At 41.1% G+C, this 19,237-nt stretch overlaps 1 protein-coding gene across 5 annotated transcripts in view; it reads left to right on the forward strand.

Annotated features, from left to right (window-relative positions):
- Positions 1-19,237, forward strand: part of CLIP1 (CAP-Gly domain containing linker protein 1) — a 125,444-nt gene that overhangs the window by 27,411 nt on the left and 78,796 nt on the right. For all 5 annotated transcript variants that reach the window (XM_075834150.1, XM_075834158.1, XM_075834180.1 and 2 more), the window contains exon 3: positions 2,770-3,308. In XM_075834150.1, the coding sequence (XP_075690265.1) occupies positions 2,770-3,308 (539 nt within the window). The remainder of the gene's footprint in view (positions 1-2,769; positions 3,309-19,237) is intronic.

A 19,237-nucleotide genomic window follows, 5' to 3' on the forward strand; every position in this document is an offset into this window, starting at 1 on the left:
CCGCCGGCTTGTCTTCTCCCCATAGTGCATTCTGGTGCCATCTCTTCATCAGGTAAGCGAGGCACATGCACCCGGCCGTCCACATGATGTAAAAGAAAAAGTGATAAATCAGAGCAGGCCACCTTCTTCCATTGCTCCATGGTTCTGTTCTGATTCTCATGTGCCTATTGTAGGTGTTTTCAGCAGTAGACTGGGGTCAGCATGGGCACATTGACCGGTCTGCGGCTACACAGTCGGAAACGCAGCAAGCTGCGATGCACGGTGTGTTCTGACACCTTTCTATTCTAGCCAGCAGGAGGTGCTACAGTAGCTTTTCTGTGGAATCAAACCAGACAAACTAACCTTTGCTCGGCACGCGCATCAATGAGCCTTGGGCACCCATGACTTTGTCGCTTGTTCACCGGTTGTTCTTCCTTGAACCATTTGAGTACTAACCACTGCATACTGGGAACACCCCACAGACCTACTGTTTTGGAGATGATCTGTCCCAGTCTTCTAGACATCACAACTTGGCCCCTGTCAAAGTCGCTCAGATGCCTACACTTGCCCATTTTTCCCAGCTGCCAACACATCAACTTCAAGAACTGACTGTTCACTTGCCTCCTAATATATCCCACCCCTTGACAGGCGCCATTGTAATGAGCTAAGCCATGTTATTAAATTTACCTGTCAATGGTTTTAATGTTATGGCTGATTAGTGTATGCTTCTCTGTATGTTGCCCTTGAATGTTTTTGCTGTATGGGCCATCATTTGTGACACACACATTTCTTAACAAACCCCAGAAGTCAGTCGACCAACCTATAAATTTGCAACTGGCCCGCAACTTTTTTGGGTTATTGGGTATTCTTATTTCAGTGCTTTAGTCAATTGTTGACCTGTTAGTTATAGTTTATTTAAAAGCATGTCGCTCCCTATGTCTACTCTCTGATACTACCACAGTGTGAGTGGCAGATATGAGATCTAAAATGAAGTAGAACATTACTTACAAATGTTTGAAATCAATATACACTACCGTTCAAAAGTTTGGAGTCACCCAGACAATTTTGTGTTTTCCATGAAAACTCACACTTATATTTATCAAATGAGTTGCAAAATGACTAGAAAATATAGTGAAGACATTGACCAGGTTAGAAATAATGATTTTAATTTGAAATAATAATTTTCTCCTTCAAACTTTACTTTCGTCAAAGAATGCTCCATTTGCAGCAATTACAGCATTGCAGACCTTTGGCATTCTAGCTGTTCATTTGCTGAGGTAAACGGATTGGCTTGATGGGCACTTCTTGCGTACCATACGGTCAAGCTGCTCCTACAACAGCTCTATAGGGTTGAGATCTGGTGACTGCGCTGGCCACTCCATTACAGATAGAATACCAGCTGCCTGCTTCTTCCCTAAATAGTTATTGCATAATTTGGAGGTGTGCTTTGGGTCATTGTCCTGTTGTAGGATGAAATTGGCTCCAATCAAGCGCTGTTGCAAAATGGAGTGAGAGCCTTCCTTATTCAAAATCCCTTTTACCTTGTACAAATCTCCCACTTTACCAACCCCAGACCATCATATTACCTGCACCATGCTTGACAGATGGCGTCAGGCACTCTTCCAGCATTTTTTCAGTTGTTCTGCGTCTCACAAATGTTCTTCTGTGTGATCCAAACACCTCAAACTTTGATTCGTCTGTCCATAACACTTTTTTCCAATCTTCCTCTGTCCAATGTCTGTGTCCATATTAATCTTTTCCTTTTATTAGCCAGTCTCAGATATGGCTTTTTCTTTGCCACTCTGCCCTGAAGGCCAGCATCCCGGAGTCACCTCTTCACTGTAGACGTTGACACTGGTGTTTTGCGGGTACTATTTAATGAAGCTGCCAGTTGAGTACCTGTGAGGCGTCTATTTCTCAAATTAGAGACTCTAATGTACTTGTCTTGTTGCTCAGTTGTGCAGCGGGGCCTCCCACTTCTCTTTCTACTCTGGTTAGAGCCTGTTTGTGCTGTCCTCTGAAGGGAGTAGTACACACCGTTGTAGGAAATCTTCAGTTTGTTGGCAATTTCTCGCATGGAATAGCCTTCATTTCTAAGAACAAGAATAGACTGTCGAGTTTCACATGAAAGCTCTCTTTTTCTAGCCATTTTGAGAGTTTAATCGAACCCACAAATGTAATGCTCCAGATTCTTAACAAGTCCAAAGGAAGGTCCGTTTTATAGCTCCTCTAAACAGCAAAACTGTTTACAGCGGTGCTAACATAATTGCACAAGGGTTTTCAAGTGTTTTCTAATCATCCATTAGCCTTCTAACACAGTTGGCAAACACAATGTACCATTAGAACACTGGAGTGATGGTTGCTGGAAATGGGCCTCTATACACCTATGTAGATATTGCATTAAAAACCAGACGTTTGCAGCTAGAATGGTCATTTAGCACATTAACAATGTATAGAGTGTATTTCTGATTAATTTAATGTTATCTTCATTGGAAAAAAACTGTGCTTTTCTTTCAAAAATAAGGAAATTTGTAAGTGACCCTAAACTTTTGAACGGTAGTGTAGATAGGTTTTAAAATGCTTTCTTCATGCTGGATTTCGTTACTGTTATAAAGTTGATTATATTCTATTTGATTTAAAGGTGGTGGTGTCATTTTATGAATGTTTTGACATTCGCATAGTATAAAACATAAAAATAAATACAAAATCAAAGAAACCTTTATGCAATACCTTTTTGGATGTAAATATTTCATTGTATGGTGCATAATAAAAAAAAATTTTTTATTGCAGCGCCTCCTGTAAAACCAGTAGAAAAGGAAGCCAGTTTACCACCTGCAGAAGCATCTGAAGGGTTTGTGGATGATTATCGAGTAGGAGAACATGTGTGGGTTAATGGTAATAAACCTGGGTTCATTCAGTTTCTTGGAGAGACTCAATTTGCTCCTGGACAGTGGGCAGGGATTGTTTTGGACGAAGTAATTGGTAAAAACGATGGATCTGTTGCTGGTGTTCGATATTTCCAATGTGAAGCCTTAAGGGGAATTTTTACAAGACCTTCAAAGCTGTCTAGGACACCATTGGAAGATGAAACCAATGGCACCGCATCAAGAGCTACCTCACCAACCTCTATGTCTTCTACAAATGTGTCTCCTGTACCAGCCTCTGTGGCAACTCCTCTAAAAAGTACTATGTCTTCTACTAAGGAGCCTAGTACCCCTGCACAATTAAGTAACCTCACTCGAACCACAAGTGAATCTATATCAAATCTGTCTGAAGCTGGATCTGTCAAAAAGGGAGAACGAGAGCTAAAGCTGGGGGATAGAGTTTTGGTAAGTTTTTTTTGTTTTTTTTTCATTTATTTCTTTGTTTTGTTTTGTTTTTTGTATTGGTAAGTTTTTTTTATAAAAATGATCTTTTTATGGCTTTTAAATAGATAAACAAAACAGAGTCTAGGCAGCATATTTGAAGGGGTTTTACAGGATCTGAAAAACATGTCTGCTTTTCATACATAACCAGCGTCGCACGTGTCCTTGGGTTGTGTCTCGTATTAAAGAAGTAAATGGGTCAAGCTGCAATACCAAGCACAACCTGTGTATAGATGTGGTACTGTTTTTGAAGGACATCCGCAATGTTTTTCTAATCCTGTACAACCTCTTTAATCGACATAAATTACTAATATTGGGGTTGCATCATTTCACTTAAACAGGCTCTGTCACCGCATTATAAGTGCCCTATCTTCTACATAATGTGATCGGCGCTGTAATGTAGATTACAGCAGTGCTTTTTATTTAGAAAACTATCAATTTTGACAGAGTTCTGACCTATTTTAGATTTATGCTAATGACTTTCTAAATGCCCAATTGGGCGTGTTTTTGCTTTTTGACCAAGTGGGCGTTGTGGAGAGAAGTGTGTGACTCTGACCAATCAGCGTCATAGACTTCTCTCCATTCATTTATTCAGCACATCGTGATCTTGCTAGATCATGATGTGCAGTCACATACTCACACATTAACGTTACTGAAGTGTCTTGAGAGGTAATAGACATCACTACCAGCCAGGACGCGATGTCTATTCACAATCCCGACACTTCGGTAACATTTGTGTGGGACTTACAGCACAGCAAGCGTAATCTCGTAAGATCACGCTGTAAGCTCTCATTTACAGCTTACAGCGTGTAAATGACATGTAGAAGATAGGGCACTTATAAAGTGGTGACAGAGCCTCTTTAACCTTGTAATATACACTATATGGACAAAAGTATTGGGACACACTTCTTAATCATTCAATTCAGGTTTTTCATTCAGGCCCATTACCACAGGTGTATAAAATAAAGCCACTAGCCATGCAGTCTGCCTTTACAAACATTTGTGGAAGCTCTTTGGAACGACCCATTCTAACTGAATTTGAGCTTGGTATTGTAATAAGATGCCATCGTTACAACAAGTAAACAGTGAGTGGTGTTCTTGCAAAGTGGGAGCGTTTAGGAACCACAACAACTTGGCCATGAAGTGACAAACCATGTAAAGTTAGAGAGCGGGGTCACCGAGTGCTGAGACACAAAAACTGTGCACCGGAAGCTTCATGGCATGGGTTTCCATGGCCAAGCAGCTGCATGCAAACCTTACAAAGCACAATTCCAAACGTTGGATGGAGCGGTGTAAAGCACGCTGGCACTAGACTCTGTAGCAGTGGAAACATGTTCTGTGGAGTGACAAATCACGCTTCTAAATCTGGCAGTCTGATGGACAAGTCTGGGTTACTGCCGGACTTCATTGTGCCAACTGTAAAGTTTGGTGGCGGAAAGGTAATGCTATGGGTTGTTTTTCAGGGGTTGGCCTAGGCACCTTCTTTCCAACGAAGAGAAATCCTAATGCTTCTGCATAACAAACCATTTTAGAGAATTGTATTCTTCCAACTTTGTGGGAACAGTTTGGAAAGGCCGTTTTCTGTTCCAGCTTGACTGTGCCCCAGTGCACAAAGCAAGGTCCATAATTATTTGGGTGACTTTGGTGTAGAAGAGCTTGAATGGCCCGCGTGGAGCCCTGAAATCAACCCCATCCAACACTGATAGGATGAACTAGAGCGGAGATTGCGAGCCAAACCCTCTCATCCAACATCCGTGTCTAACCTCATAAATTCTCTTCTGGATGAATGGGCAAAAATTCCCACAGACACAATCCAAAATCTTGTAGAAAGTCTTTCCCTTTTTCAAATGGTTTAAAAAATGTATTATGGCCGCAATAAAACTGGTACAGGTCCAAAAATGTCATATTAAAGTCACAAATATAAAAGGTATTACAAATGTAACCAATTGTTAAAGGTCAGAAATTGACAAAAAAAATAAGGATACACGTTATCATATATATATATATATATATATATATATATATATATATATATTTAGTTCTACAACACAAAACAAAAACTCTAAGACTACGTGCACACGTTGTGTAATTTGCTGCGGAAAACACGGAGAAAATTCACAGGCAAGAAGCCGCACCTAATTATGCAGTTTTTACATTTTGATGCGTAAATAGGTGCGTTTTGGTGCATTTTTTTTCTCTTTTAGAACTAGTCCGATACAATTCACAAGTGGAAAACGCAAGATAAATTAAAATTTCTGCGGGTTTTAAAATACGCACCGCAGGTAAATTTTTGTGCAGAAAAAAACACCGCGTGCACATGAGATTTCTTGAATTCTCATTTACTTTGCTGGTACTGTGTTACGCTGCGGCTGTGCCGCGCGAAATACACATCGTGTACATTCGGCCTAACAAACAGGTTTTTATCACTCCAAAGAGAGGAGAAGATCTAGTAAGTGCAGTCCATAATAAGAACCTAGTGGAGAAATAAGTGGACCAGTAGAAACATCAGAAGCTCCATAGTCCATACGATCTCCGCAGGAATATATAAAAAGGGGATCTAAAACTATTGACTAGTATGGGGGTTAGCCACCCAGGGATGCCATGTGTTTGCAAATTTATTCGGGAACCTGCGTGCTTCATATGCGAGTTTGAAAACGGGAATATTGGAGCATAGTAATCCACGCTTTCAAAGTAGGGACCTTGGGGTGCTCCAAATTTATTAGGATGGTTTTATTTGCATAGAACAATCAAAAGCATCATAAGGGATCTAGAAGCTACAGTGTTTATAAGTTCCTCCACTAAAAGGAATAGGCAGACTTTGGGATCTAATATACCAGGAAGTCGAACTTTCAGCTCAATAAATTACATTACCTAAGTCCAGAAATTAACCCCTTCAGGACCGAGCCTGTTTTGGCCTTCAGGACACAGCCGATTTTTTTTTTTCAAATCGGACATGTGTTACTTTATGTGGTAATAACATCGGAATGCTTTTACCTATCCAAGCAATTCTGAGATTGTTTTCTCGTGATATGTTGTACTTTATGTTAGTGAAAAAATTTGCTAGATAATTTCTGTATTTATTTCTGAAAAACACCAAAATTTTGAATAAATGTGCAAGAATTAGTATTTTTCTAAATTTAAACGTATCTGCTTGTAAAACAGATAGTAATACCACGCAAAATAGTTACTAGTTAACATTTTCCATATGTCTACTTTATGTTTGCATCGTTTTTTGGACGTTCTTTTATTTTTCTAGGACGTTACAAGGCTTAGAACTTTAGCAGCAATTTCGATGTAGCTACTTACCTGCAAACGCTGATGCTGCTGCAGAATCAACTGTAGCCTCTGGTGCTGATGTGTCCTCGCTCGTCCGACACGATGCAGGACCTGGGGCAGGAAGTGAGTGACGTCACAGCGTGATCTCTCGAGAACACGCTGTGTCTGTGCACTGCCAGAAGCTGGGTGTTAACGAAGAGAAGTGGATGATGCTGATTCGTCAGCATCATACACTCCCATTCACAACGCCCAGCTAGTAAAAGAAGTAAAAACGCCCCGATGTACGCACATAATACACGCCCAGTTGTACTTTAGAAAGCCTCATTTGCATAAATAAAAATGGTCATAACTTGGCCAAAAATGCTCGTTTTTAAAAAAAAAAAAAAAAAACTTTACTCTTATCTACATTGCAGCGCCGATCTGGTGCAATAGGAGATAGGGGTTGCAAAATCTGGTGACAGAGCCTCTTTAACCCCTTAGTGACCACTAATACGCCTTTTCACGTGAGTCACTAATGGGCTTTAGGCTAGGCTGACGCCTTTTCACGTCAGCCTAGTCTAAGTCCTGCACGGGTCTCCCGTGCAGGCAGGAGCCGGGGCTCTGCTGTCTGATGACAGCTGAGCTCCTGCTCCAACGCCCGCGATCGAAGTTTACTTCGATCGCGGCCGTTTAACCCGTTAAATGCCGCCGTCAATAGCGACCGCGGTATTTAACTTTGTTTACAGAGGGAGTGCGCTCCCTCTGTCACCCATCGGCGGCCCGTGAATGAAATCGCGGGTCTCCGATGGGGTGTCATGGCAGCCGGGGGCCTGATAAAAGCCCCCAGGTCTGCCCTGGACATATTCCTGTTAGGACACGCCGGAGGCACGTCCTAACAGATTGCCTGTCAGATTTACACTGACAGGCAATAATGCTCTGGTATACGAAGTATACCAGAGCATTATAGCAGCGATCGGAATATCGCACAGTAAAGTCCCCTAGTGGGACTAATAAAATCAGTCATCAAAGTGAAATAAATATTATTAATAAAAAGTACAGTAAAAAAATTAATAAAACCATTTTTTTCCATAAAAAGTGGTTTTATTTAGTAAAAGTGTAAAAAAAAAAAAAAAAGTACACATATATGGTATCGCCGCGACCGTAATGACTCCATTAATAAAGTTAATATGTAATTTAAACCGCAAAGTGAACACCGTAAAAAAAAACGCAAAAAACCATGGCGAAATTTCAATTTTTTTCCATTGCCCCCCAAAAAAGTCATAATAAAAATGAATCAATAAGTCCCATGTACCCCAAAACAGTACCAATCAAAACTACGTCTTGTCCCGCAGAAAACAAGCCCAAAAAATCACTACATTGATGGAAAAATAAAAAAATTACAGCTCTTGGAAAGCGACGATGCAAAAGCAAATAATTTTAGTTCAAAAGTGTTTTTATTGTGCAAAAGTCGTAAAACATAAAAAAAAATCTACACATGTGGTATCGCCGTAATCGTACCGACCCATAGAATAAAGGTAACATGTTAATTACGTCGCACAGTGAACGGCGTCAATTTAAAAACGCATAGAACAATGGCGGAATTTCAGTTTTTTTTTTATAATCCCCCCCAAAAAGGTTAATAAAAGTTAATATAAAAATTATATGTACCCAAAAATGGTGCCATTAAAAAGCACAACTAATCCGGCAAAAAACAAGTCCTCATACAGCTATGTAGACGAAAAAATAAGAACGTTATAGCTCTTTGAATGCGACTATAGAAAAACGAATAAAATAGCTTGGTCATTAGGGCCTAAAATAGGCTGGTCACTAAGGGGTTAAGGACGCAGCCTTGTTTGGGCCTTAAGGCTCAGAGCCCATTTTTCAAATCTGACATATTTCACTTTATGTGGTAATAACGTCAGAATGCTTAAACCTATCCAAGCGATTTCTGAAATAGTTTTCTCTTCACACCTTGTGCTTTGTTAGTGGTAATATTTTGTCGCTATATTCAGTGTTTATTTGTGAAAAATTGCTAAATTTAGAGAAAATTTGAAAACAATAGAATTTTTCTGAATTTAAATGCATCTGCTTGTAAGACAGAGGGTTATACCACCCAAAAAAGTTACTAGTTCACATTTCCCATCTGTCTACTATATGTTGGCATCATTTTTTGAACATTCTTTTGTGGTTTTTTTCTAGGACGTTACACAGCTTAGAACAGAAGCAGCAATTTCTCATATTTTAAATAAAATTTCAAAAGGCTCTTTTTGTTTTTGTAGATACCAGTTCAGTTCTGAAGCGGCTTTGAGGGGCTTATATATTAGAAACCCCCATAAAACACCCCATTTTAGAAACTAGACCCCTCAAAGTATTCAAAACCGCATTTAGAAAGTTTATTAACCCTTTAGCTGTTTCACAGGAATTTAAAGCAAAGTAGAGGTGAAATTTACAAATTTTATTTTTTTGTCAGAAAATCCTTTTTTATTCCATTTTTTTTCTGTAAAACAGAAGGTTTAACCAAAGAAACTCAACTCAATACTTATTGCCCAGATTCTGCAGTTTTGAGAAATATCCCACATGTTGGCCTAGTGTGGTAATGGACGGAAGCACAGGCCTCAGAAAGGAGCACCTCAGATTTTGAGGCCTCCTTTTTATTAGGCATCATGTCCGGTTTTAAGAGGTCTTGTGGTGCCAAAACAGTGGAAACCCCCCCAAAAGTGACCTTATTTGGCAAACTACACCTCTCAAGGAGGGGTATAGTGGGCATTTAGATCCCACAGGTTTTTTGCTGCATTTTGTGGAATTTGGCTGTGCAATTGAAAATCAGATTTTTCTGATAAAAGGTACGAACTTTTAATTTTGACAAGGCATAAAGGAGGAAAACACCAAGATTTGTAAAGCAATTTCTCCCGATTACGGCAATACCCAATATGTGGTCATAAACTGCTGGTTGGACAAACGGCAGGGCTCAGACAGGAGCGCTATTTGGCATGTAGAGTTTGCTAATTTGATTTCTGGGCGCCATTTCGCATTTGCAGAGCTTCTGAAGTACCAGTATAGGGGAAAGCCCTTAAAAGTGACCCCCATTGTGGAAACTAGACCCCTTGAGGAATTCATTGTAGTTCTCATGGGGTGCTTGCGACTTTTTGTTCAGTTTTTATTCTATTTTTAAGAGGTGCCATGGTGACTAAAAAAATCAGCAATTCTACTATTGTTTTTTTATTCCTTTTTTTTTTTACAGTGTTCACTGTGCGCTATAAATGACATTCACTTTATTTTGCGGGGTGATACGATTACGGCGATACCATATTTTCATTGTTTTTGTTTATGGCGTTTTTTTATAAAAAGTATTTTATTGTACAATCATTTACTTTTTGTGTTGCCATATTCTAAGAGGCATAACTTTTTTATTTTTCCATCAAGAAAGCCGTGTGAGGACTTGTTTTTTGCGTAACAAACGGTAGTTTCGATCATTTTTTTTAGGTACATGCGACTTTTTTTAATCTCTAATTATTCCATTTTTTGGGAGGTGAAGTGACCAAAACAAATTGTCATTCTGGTATGGTTTATTATTTTTATTTTTTTAGGGCGTTCACCATGTGGGATAAATAATGAAATACTTTTGTAGTTCAGGCCGTTACGGACGCGGCAATACCAATTATGTATAGTTTATTTTTATTAATAATAAAGGACTGATCAGGGAAAAAGGGGGATTTTTACTTTATTACTTTGAAAACTGTTATTTTTTTATTTTTAAACAACTTTTTTTTTTTTTAACTTTTTTTACTTTGTCCCACTAGGGGACTTGAGGGCAGGAGGCCCTGATCGCAATTCTAATACACTGCATGTTAAAGGGCTGGTATAATGGTGGATTTCACTTGCTTGGGTCACCCACTATTACTACCTTCTTTATTATCAGGGTCACTAGGGTTATGCCTAGTTCCCCTACCTTTTCCTTATACTAACATATATTCACACCCCTTGCAGATCGCACCACCCCCCCTTGCAGATCGCACCACCCCCCCTTGCAGATCGCACCACCCCCCCCCTTGCAGATCGCACCACTCCCCCCCTTGCAGATCGCACCCCCACCACTACACCCCCTTGCAGATCCCAGATATGGATGAGAAGCACAAAGAGGCCAGCACTGGAGGGGTTAAATCCTAGTATATCTAAAGTCGCCCAACAACTAGGGTCAGAAAGTCGTCGTACTTGTCAGGAGCGGGTTATACCAAAGTGGTGTTATAGGTGGCCAGGACACCACTTCAGACTCAAAAAGTAAGCGCGACCTCTGCCAAACCTTCAGGGTTGTCTGCATCGGAATTGTAAGCGAGTGACTCAGGGGAGGGGCCTGTCTATATAAAGAATTAACTAAGGCATTGTAAGAACCTAATATTGATACCTCAAGGTCTGTAGAAGGGTTAAGATGTATGTGGGTAAACCACCACCAAACATACACTAGTTGGCTAGCTTAAAAATAGATATTCTGAAGGGCCAAACCACCTTTTTCCGTAGGTAGTTGTAGTGTACCAAAAACAATTCGAGGGACTCCTCCCGCCCAGATAAAGGATTGAAGATCCCCATCCACATTAGAGTAAAATGAGAGAGGTAACCATACAGGGGAGTTATGGAAAAGCTACAAGAATCTAGGGGGATTTCATCTTGAATAGATTAATCCGACACGTTACTGTAAGGGGGAGCTGTTTCCACCTATAAAAGTCTACCTTAAGTCGTTGTAGCAGGGGAGTAATATTATCAGATATAAAAGTATATGTGTAATGATGGGGGTAAGGAAAAGACAAGTGAGCCCTAATCTACCCGCCACTCAGTCCCTGCCTACTTGCAACGACCCGCCCTAGGCGACGGGGTACAACTGGGCGACGGTCCCTATGCTCAATAAGTGCACGACAGACAAGGGTACACAGAAGCAAGGGAAAAGGGGAAACACCGTGAGCAACAAGAGTGGTGAACGAGCCGAGTCAAACCAGGAGTGTACGAGGTACCAAACGCAGAGCAGGAGAGTAGTCAGTAAGCCAGGGTCAATAAGAAGCAGGGTCAAATGGTTCAAGAAGCTGCAGCAGGGCCAGGAAACAAAACAAGAAGAATCACAAGCAAGGAGGAACAGGAAAGGCAGGTATAAATAGACAGAGGGCGGGAGCTAGCTCCGTCTGGCCAGGCTGTGATAGGCTCTCCCACTCCTAAGCCTGCCATCCTGAGTGGTGGAAGATGGAGTCAGTCTCACAGACATAGAAGCAGGTGCAGACTGATTTACCTATGGGCGTGGATACAGAAGCTGTGCCTGGCAGATCCTTTACAGTATGTATTAGAGCTTTTTACTATTCCAAGGATGTTATCTTCTCTGCCCACTGTAGAGGAGAGAGAAGGTCAACCACTCTATCCCCTGCACCCACTGCCATTATCAATGATTCCGACCAGTTGACTCGTAGACCAGAAAAATGTAAATGTGTCAAATAGTCCGTAGTGCTCGTAAGGATGGACCCGGATCATTAAGAAAAACAGGGATTTCGTTCGCTTTAAGGGAAACGCGCTCCTCCCTCCCACTGCATAACCTGATATATGTGGTGAACGTCTTCTAGCTAAAGCAAGGGGTTCAATTGCCAATTCTAAAAGGAACAACTGGCACCCTTGTCTAGATCCCTGGGCTAAGGTAAAAGAAGAGGAAATATAGGTATTAGTTTTGACACTTGCTATAGGTTGTGAGTACAAGAGACTTATCCATTGGATTAATCTCTGTCCAAATTTACTTAGTTTTCGCCAATCCCGAGGAGGCAATAATCTGGGAGCCAAAGGGATCAGAAGTAGATGGGAGGTTCGTATACAACCCCTGTAGGTTAATGTCAGTGGCTTTCTCCGGCATGAAGCCAGATTGATCTGGGTGAATGATGTGGGATATAACCTTCTGTAAACTCCTTGCCAGAATTGTAATAGTATAATTGAGAAGCGAAATGGGCCGATGAGAGCCCCATTCCCTGGGGTCTTTACGGGGCTTGGGGATCAGAACTATAAGAGCCTCTCTCATAGAGGGAGAAGTTTGCTTCTCCACACAAAGATTAGAAAAGGTGGAGGAGCGATCAATTCCACATGCACTTTATGCCATTCAATGGGGAGTCCATCTAGACCTGGAGTTTTCCTATTTGGAAAGGAGCCAATACCTGCAGTAATTTCCTCAATGGTTAAATCCACCTCCAGGAGATTAACATCCTCCCCATCCAAAATGGGGACGTCTAAATCTAAATATTCCTCCAGGATAGATAAAGTGTAAGTCATTTTAGAGGAAAATAAATCCGAATTAAATTGGGCAAATATCTGGTTAATGGTTAGGGGGCTGCTAACCGTTACACCTATGGAGGAGGTGACCTCCATAATAGGATTCGGAGTGTATCATCTCTGGTCAGATACGCTAGTAAAAGACCATTTTTATCCCCCTGATCAAAGATCCTTTTGGCGGGAGTATAAAGGTTTTCTTCCTAGTTAGTTCAGTCAACAACAGGGTATATTCACTTTGTTTTACAGAGAAGGCAGAGGGTTCCCTAGTTCTAAGATGTTTCTCCTCCAGTACCACTAAACTATTCTCCAGATCAGTACGGTGTACGGCCAGTCCATGTCTATGAGAGGAGATGACCTGTATAATAACTCCTAGTATAGACCTTGAAAGCATCCTAGACCATGCCACACCCCACTGAACCAATATTAGTATTCCAAGAAACTGGTAGTTTTATGTTTAAGGAGGGCGCAACCTCTTTACAAAAAAGCCACAAAGGACTCCGACTCCAAATGTTATGCTTCACCACCTCAGGGAATCCCAAAGTGATCAATAGGGGGGAATGATGTGAAATGCCTCTAGGGAGGTATTTGGCATCCACCACAAATGTAAGGGAAGCTGCGTTTTAAATACCAGGTCAATTCGGCAGAATGATCTATAAGCAGGAGAGTGACGTGAGTAGGCCCGAGATAGATGATGGCGTGTATGCCAAACATCTGTTAGGTAGTATGTTGCAGCCCATGTAGCAAGCTGAGAAATACCACCCGCAATCTATCCAACTCTGGACAAAGTAAAAGATTAAAATCACCAAGGAGCAAAAGTGGCGCAGGACCCAGGTCTGTCACTAATACCATTATATTATTAACCCCTTCCCGACATTTGACGTATCCATACGCCAAAGTCGGGTAGGGGAAGTATGGAACGGGCTCACGGAGTGAACCCGCTCCATACTATGCGGGTGTAGGCTGTATGTTACAGCCGACACTTCAGAGTAACAAGCAGGATCGCGCTCGAGCGCGATCCTGCTCGTTTAACTCGTTAAATGCCGCAGTCAATAGCGACCGCAGCGTTTAAATCGTTAGAAAGAGAATGAAAATCTGAAAAAGGGCTGCAGCGGGAAGGGGTTAAGTAATTGGATTATAGATGTTGACAATAATAAATGAGGTTAACCCCTTCCCTCTTTGGCCGCTTTTGACCTTCCTTACAGAGCCTCATTTTTCAAATCTGACATGTTTCACTTTATGTGGTAATAACTCCGGAATGCTTTCACCTATCCAAGTGATTCTGAGATTGTTTTCTCGTGACACATTGGACTTTATGTTACTGGCAAAATTTGCCCGATACATTCAGTATTTAATTGTGAAAAACACCAAAGTTTAGCGAAAAATTTGCATTTTTCTCAATTTAAATGTATCTGCTTGTAAGACAGGCAATTATACCACACAAAAATGTTGCTAACTAACATCTCCCATATGTCTACTTTAGATTGGCATCGTTTTTTGAACATCATTTTATTTTTCTAGGACGTTACAAGGCTTAGAACTTTAGCAGCAATTTCTCACATTTTCAAGAAAATTTCAAAAGGCTATTTTTACAGGGGCCAGTTCAGTTGTGAAGTGGCTTTGAGGTCCTTATATATTAGAAACCCCCAATAAGTCACCCCATTTTAAAAACTGCACCCCTCAAAGTATTCAAAACAGCATTTAGAAAGTTTCTTAACCCTTTAGACATTGCGCAGGAATTAAGGCAAAGTAGAGGTGAAATTTACAAAGTAAATTATTTTTTTCCTGAAATTCATTTTGAATCCATTTTTTTTGTACCACTGAATGTTTTACACAAGAAATGCAACTCAATATTTATTGCCCAGGTTCTGCAGTTTTAGGAAATATCCCACATGTGGCTCTAGTGTGCTACTGGACTGAAGCACCGGCCTCAGAAGCAAAGGAGCACCTGGTGGATTTTGGGTCTCCTTTTTATTAGAATATATTTTAGGCACCATGTCAGGTTTGAACAGGTCTTGTGGAACTAAAACAGTGGAAACCCCCCAAAAGTGACCCCATTTGGGAAACTACACCCCTCGAGGAATTTATTTAGGGGTGTAGCAAGCATTTTGACCCGCCAGTTTTTTTGCAAAAATTTTTGGAACTAGGCCATGTAAATGAAAATCTACATTTTTTCAAATAAAATGTAGGTTTAGCTAATTTTTTTTCATTTCCAAAAGAACTAAAGTAGAAAAAGCACCACAACATTTGTAGAGCAATTTCTCCCGAGTAAAACAATACCCCACATGTGGTAATAAACGGTTATTTGGACACACAGCAGGGCTTAGAATGGAAAGAGCGCCATTTGGCTCTTGGAGCTCAAATTTAGCAGGAATGGTTTGCGGAGGCCATGTCACATTTACAAAGCCCCTGAGGGGACAAAACAGTGGAAACCCCCAACAAGTGAACCATTTTGGAAACTATACCCCTTGAGGAATTTATCTAGGGGTATAATGAGCATTTTGACCCACAGGTTTTTTGCAGAAATTTTTGGAAGTAGGCTGTGAAAATGAAAATCTACATTTTTTTCAAATAAAATGTAGGTTTAGCTAGTTTTTTTTCATTTCCACAAGGACTAAAGGAGAAAAAGCACCATAAAATTTGTTAAGAAATTTCTCCCGAGTAAAACAATACCCCACATGTAGTAATAAACGGCTGTTTGGAGACACCGTAGGGCTCAGAATGGAACTAGCACCATTTGGATTTTGGATAGTGTCTGGGCGCCATGTCACATTTGCTGAACCCCTGTAGTACTAGTACAGTGGAAACACCCCAAAACTGACTCCATTTGGGAAACTGCACCCCCTGAGGAATCATCTAGGGGTATAGTGAAAATTTTGATCCCAAAGGTTTTTTGCTGAATTAATTAGAATTAAGCTATGAAAATGAAAAATATTTTTTTTTCCCAACAAGATGTAGTTTTAGATCAACATTTTTCATTTTTACAAGGAATAGAGAAGAAAAAGCACCCCAACATTTGTAAAGTAATTTCTCCCGAATACGGTAACACCCCATATGTGGTTATAATAGGCTGTTTACGTATATGGGAGCATTCAGAAGAAAAGGAGCGGTATTTATCTTTTGGAGCGTAGATTTTGCTGGAATGGTTTGCGGACGCCATGTTGCATTTGCAAAACCCCTGATGTACCAAACAAAAGTGACCCCGTTTTAGAAACTACACCCCTAAAGGCATTTATCAAGGGGTGTAGTGAGAATTTAGACATCACAGGTGTTTTTCAGAAATGAATACGCAGTGGATGGTGCAAAGTGAAAATTGCAATTTTTCCACTGATCTGCCCATTCACCGCACAAGATGTTGTGCCCCTAGAGAATCTTACCCCATAAATTGTTAAGCGGGTTCTCCCGGGTATGGTAATGCCTTACTTGTGGCCATAAATTGCTGTTTGGGCACGCTGTAGGGCTAAGAAGGAATAGACCGCCATTTTGAGCATGGATTTTGCTTGGTAGTTTTGTTTGAGTTTTGCTGGTATTTCCGTTTATAATGTGGTGGCATATGTAATCTGTGCGGAGTCCATCAGGGTAAATGTAATCTGTGCGGAGTACATCAGGGCATAATAAGAGGGTATACTAATGGGGTAAATAATACAATTATCCATAGATGTGTGTTACGCTGTGAAGCGATCCGTCACACTGATAAACGGTTTCTTTCTTATCCCCCTTCTGTAACGCTCTGCACCTTTTGGGGACTTTTTCTCCTTCATAGTTTGGGAAATATTACTGGGAAAGTTTTGCGCTGGTATAATACGGGCGCCCTCGCTTCCAGCGGATGTCCCTTCCCTTTCCTAGTTCCTAAATACTAGGGCCCTGAAACTGAAGGAATGTTCCCCTCCGGCCTGCGCATTGAGATGTTTTTTCATCACCGCATTACTAGTGCCGTAACTTTTTTGTTTTTCAGTTGATTGAGCGGTGTGCGGGCCTGTTTTTTGCGAGACGGGCTGTAGATTTTATTGGTACCATTTTAGAACACCTACGACTTTTTGATCACTTTTTATTTCATATTTTGGTAAAGGAAATTACCAAAAACAAGCAATTCTGGAATCGTTTTTTGTTTTTTTTTATCGGCATCCACAGTGCGCCCTAAATTACATGTTAGCTTTATTCTGTGGGTCGATACGATTACGGCGATACCAAATTTATATACTTTTTTTATGTATTGCAGCTTTTGCACAATAAAATCACTTTTTTTATAAAATCATTTGTTTTCTGTGTCGCCATATTCTAAAACCCATAACTTTTTTATTTTTGCGTGCACAAAGCGGTGTCAGGGATTATTTTTTGCGGGACGGATTGTCGTTTTTATTAGTACTATTTTAGAGTAAATGTGACTTTTTGATCACTTTTTATATCATTTTTTGGAAGGAGATGTGACCTAAAAACAAAGATTCTGGCGTTGTTTTTCAGGTTTGTTTTTTTTACGGCGTTCACCGTGCGGGATAAATTACATAATAGTTTTGTAGTTTGGGTCGTTACGGACGCGGCGATACCAATTATGTATAGTTTTTTTAATTTTTACGGTTTTTCCCATAATAAAAGACTTACTATGGGAAAAAAGTCAGTTTGGCTTTATTTTTATTTGAAATGTGTGTGTTTTTATTGTTTTACCACATTTTTATTATCTTTTTTTTTACTTTTCTGACTTGTCCCACTAGGGGACATGAGGGCCTGATGCCCCGATCGCTACTCTAATACACTGCACTACATACGTAGTGCAGTGTATTAGCGCTGTCAGTTATTCACTGACAGCAAGCCTATGAGGACACGCCGCAGGCGGGTCCTCATCGGCTCCTGTACAAGGCAGACTTGGACGCCATTTTCTGGCGTCCGATTGCCACAGCAACCCAGCGATTGCATCACTGGGTTGCCGATCGGGTGAAAACCTATCAGATGCTGCGCTCTATTGAGCGCAGCATCTGAGGGGTTAATCTGCCGGATCGGAGAGTAGCTCCGGTCCTGGCAGTTACAGGAGGGTGCCAGCTGTATAATACAGCTGTCACCCCGCGGTGATGGTGCCGGCTCTGCTTCTGAGCCCGCACAATCACTGCGCCGTACATGTACGGCACTTTGCGGGAAGCACCTCCCGACAGCGCCGTACATGTACGGCGCATGTCGGGAAGGGGTTAAAGAGGCTCTGTCACCAGATTTTGCAACCCCTATCTGCTATTGCAGCAGATAGGCGCTGCAATTTAGATTACAGTAACGTTTTTATTTTAAAAAAAACGAGCATTTTTGGCCAAGTTATGACCATTTTTGTATTTATGCAAATGAGTCTTGCAAAAGTACAACTGGGCGTGTATTATGTGCGTACATCGGGGCGTTTTTACTTCTTTTACTAGCTGGGCGTTCTGACGAGAAGTATCATCCACTTCTCTTCAGAACGCCCAGCTTCTGGCAGTGCAGACACAGCCGTGTTCTCGAGAGATCACGCTGTGTCGTCACTCACAGGTCCTGCATCGTGTCGGACGAGCGAGGACACATCGGCACCAGAGGCTACAGATGATTCTGCAGCAGCATCGGAGCTAGTAAATACGATAAAATGTTTGAATAAATGAGAGGGCTATCCCCTTCCCCTAGATAGTTCACAAATCCAGCAAGTATAAGGGTTACACTCAATAGAAATACAGAGTGGAAGACATGTTGGGTATAAGAGAAGACTGTAGAACACAGCATATCTCCACAGTGCTACACATGAGAAAAGAAAGGCGGTAATAATTATCCCACACATCATGGAAAAGTGGAGATGCTGGTATCCCAAGGGATAAGTCATACAGTGTGAGACAAATCAGTCATAGTTCACTTCTGCACAGGGAGATATATTATCTCCGTATTAAAGGGACTATATCCCATGTCGTTCTAGGTATACAAAAACATCTTCTAGCTTATCCAAAAATATTGTAGCGCTATTGTGCACCAGCCAGGGTTTCGCAGGGTAAACCATAGAATAGGGAATTTGCTTCTCCCACAAAGATTTCATAGCCTATGTAAACCGCTGTCTTTTTGCTTTTGTACAGCCAGGGAGTCGTCAGGGAAAACTCTTACATCTTGGTTAGCATGTTTCAGAGGTCCCTTTTTCCTAGCGCGTTCCTGCAGCTTGTCTCTGTCCTTGAAGTTGAGAAATTTGGCTACAAATGTGCACAGAGATTCTCCAGGTGGAGGAGCTCTAGTCAGGGTGTGGTGTGCACATTCCACACGTAATATAGGAGAAAAGGCAGTTTGACCAAAGTTTGATTTTAAGCCAACTTTCCAAAAAGGCAACCGGATCCGGCCTCTTGACTTCCTTCGGCAGATCAACGAAA

This window comes from Rhinoderma darwinii, chromosome 1 (genome assembly GCF_050947455.1).
Source record: "Rhinoderma darwinii isolate aRhiDar2 chromosome 1, aRhiDar2.hap1, whole genome shotgun sequence".
In the NCBI taxonomy this organism is placed as follows: Eukaryota; Metazoa; Chordata; class Amphibia; order Anura; family Rhinodermatidae; genus Rhinoderma; species Rhinoderma darwinii.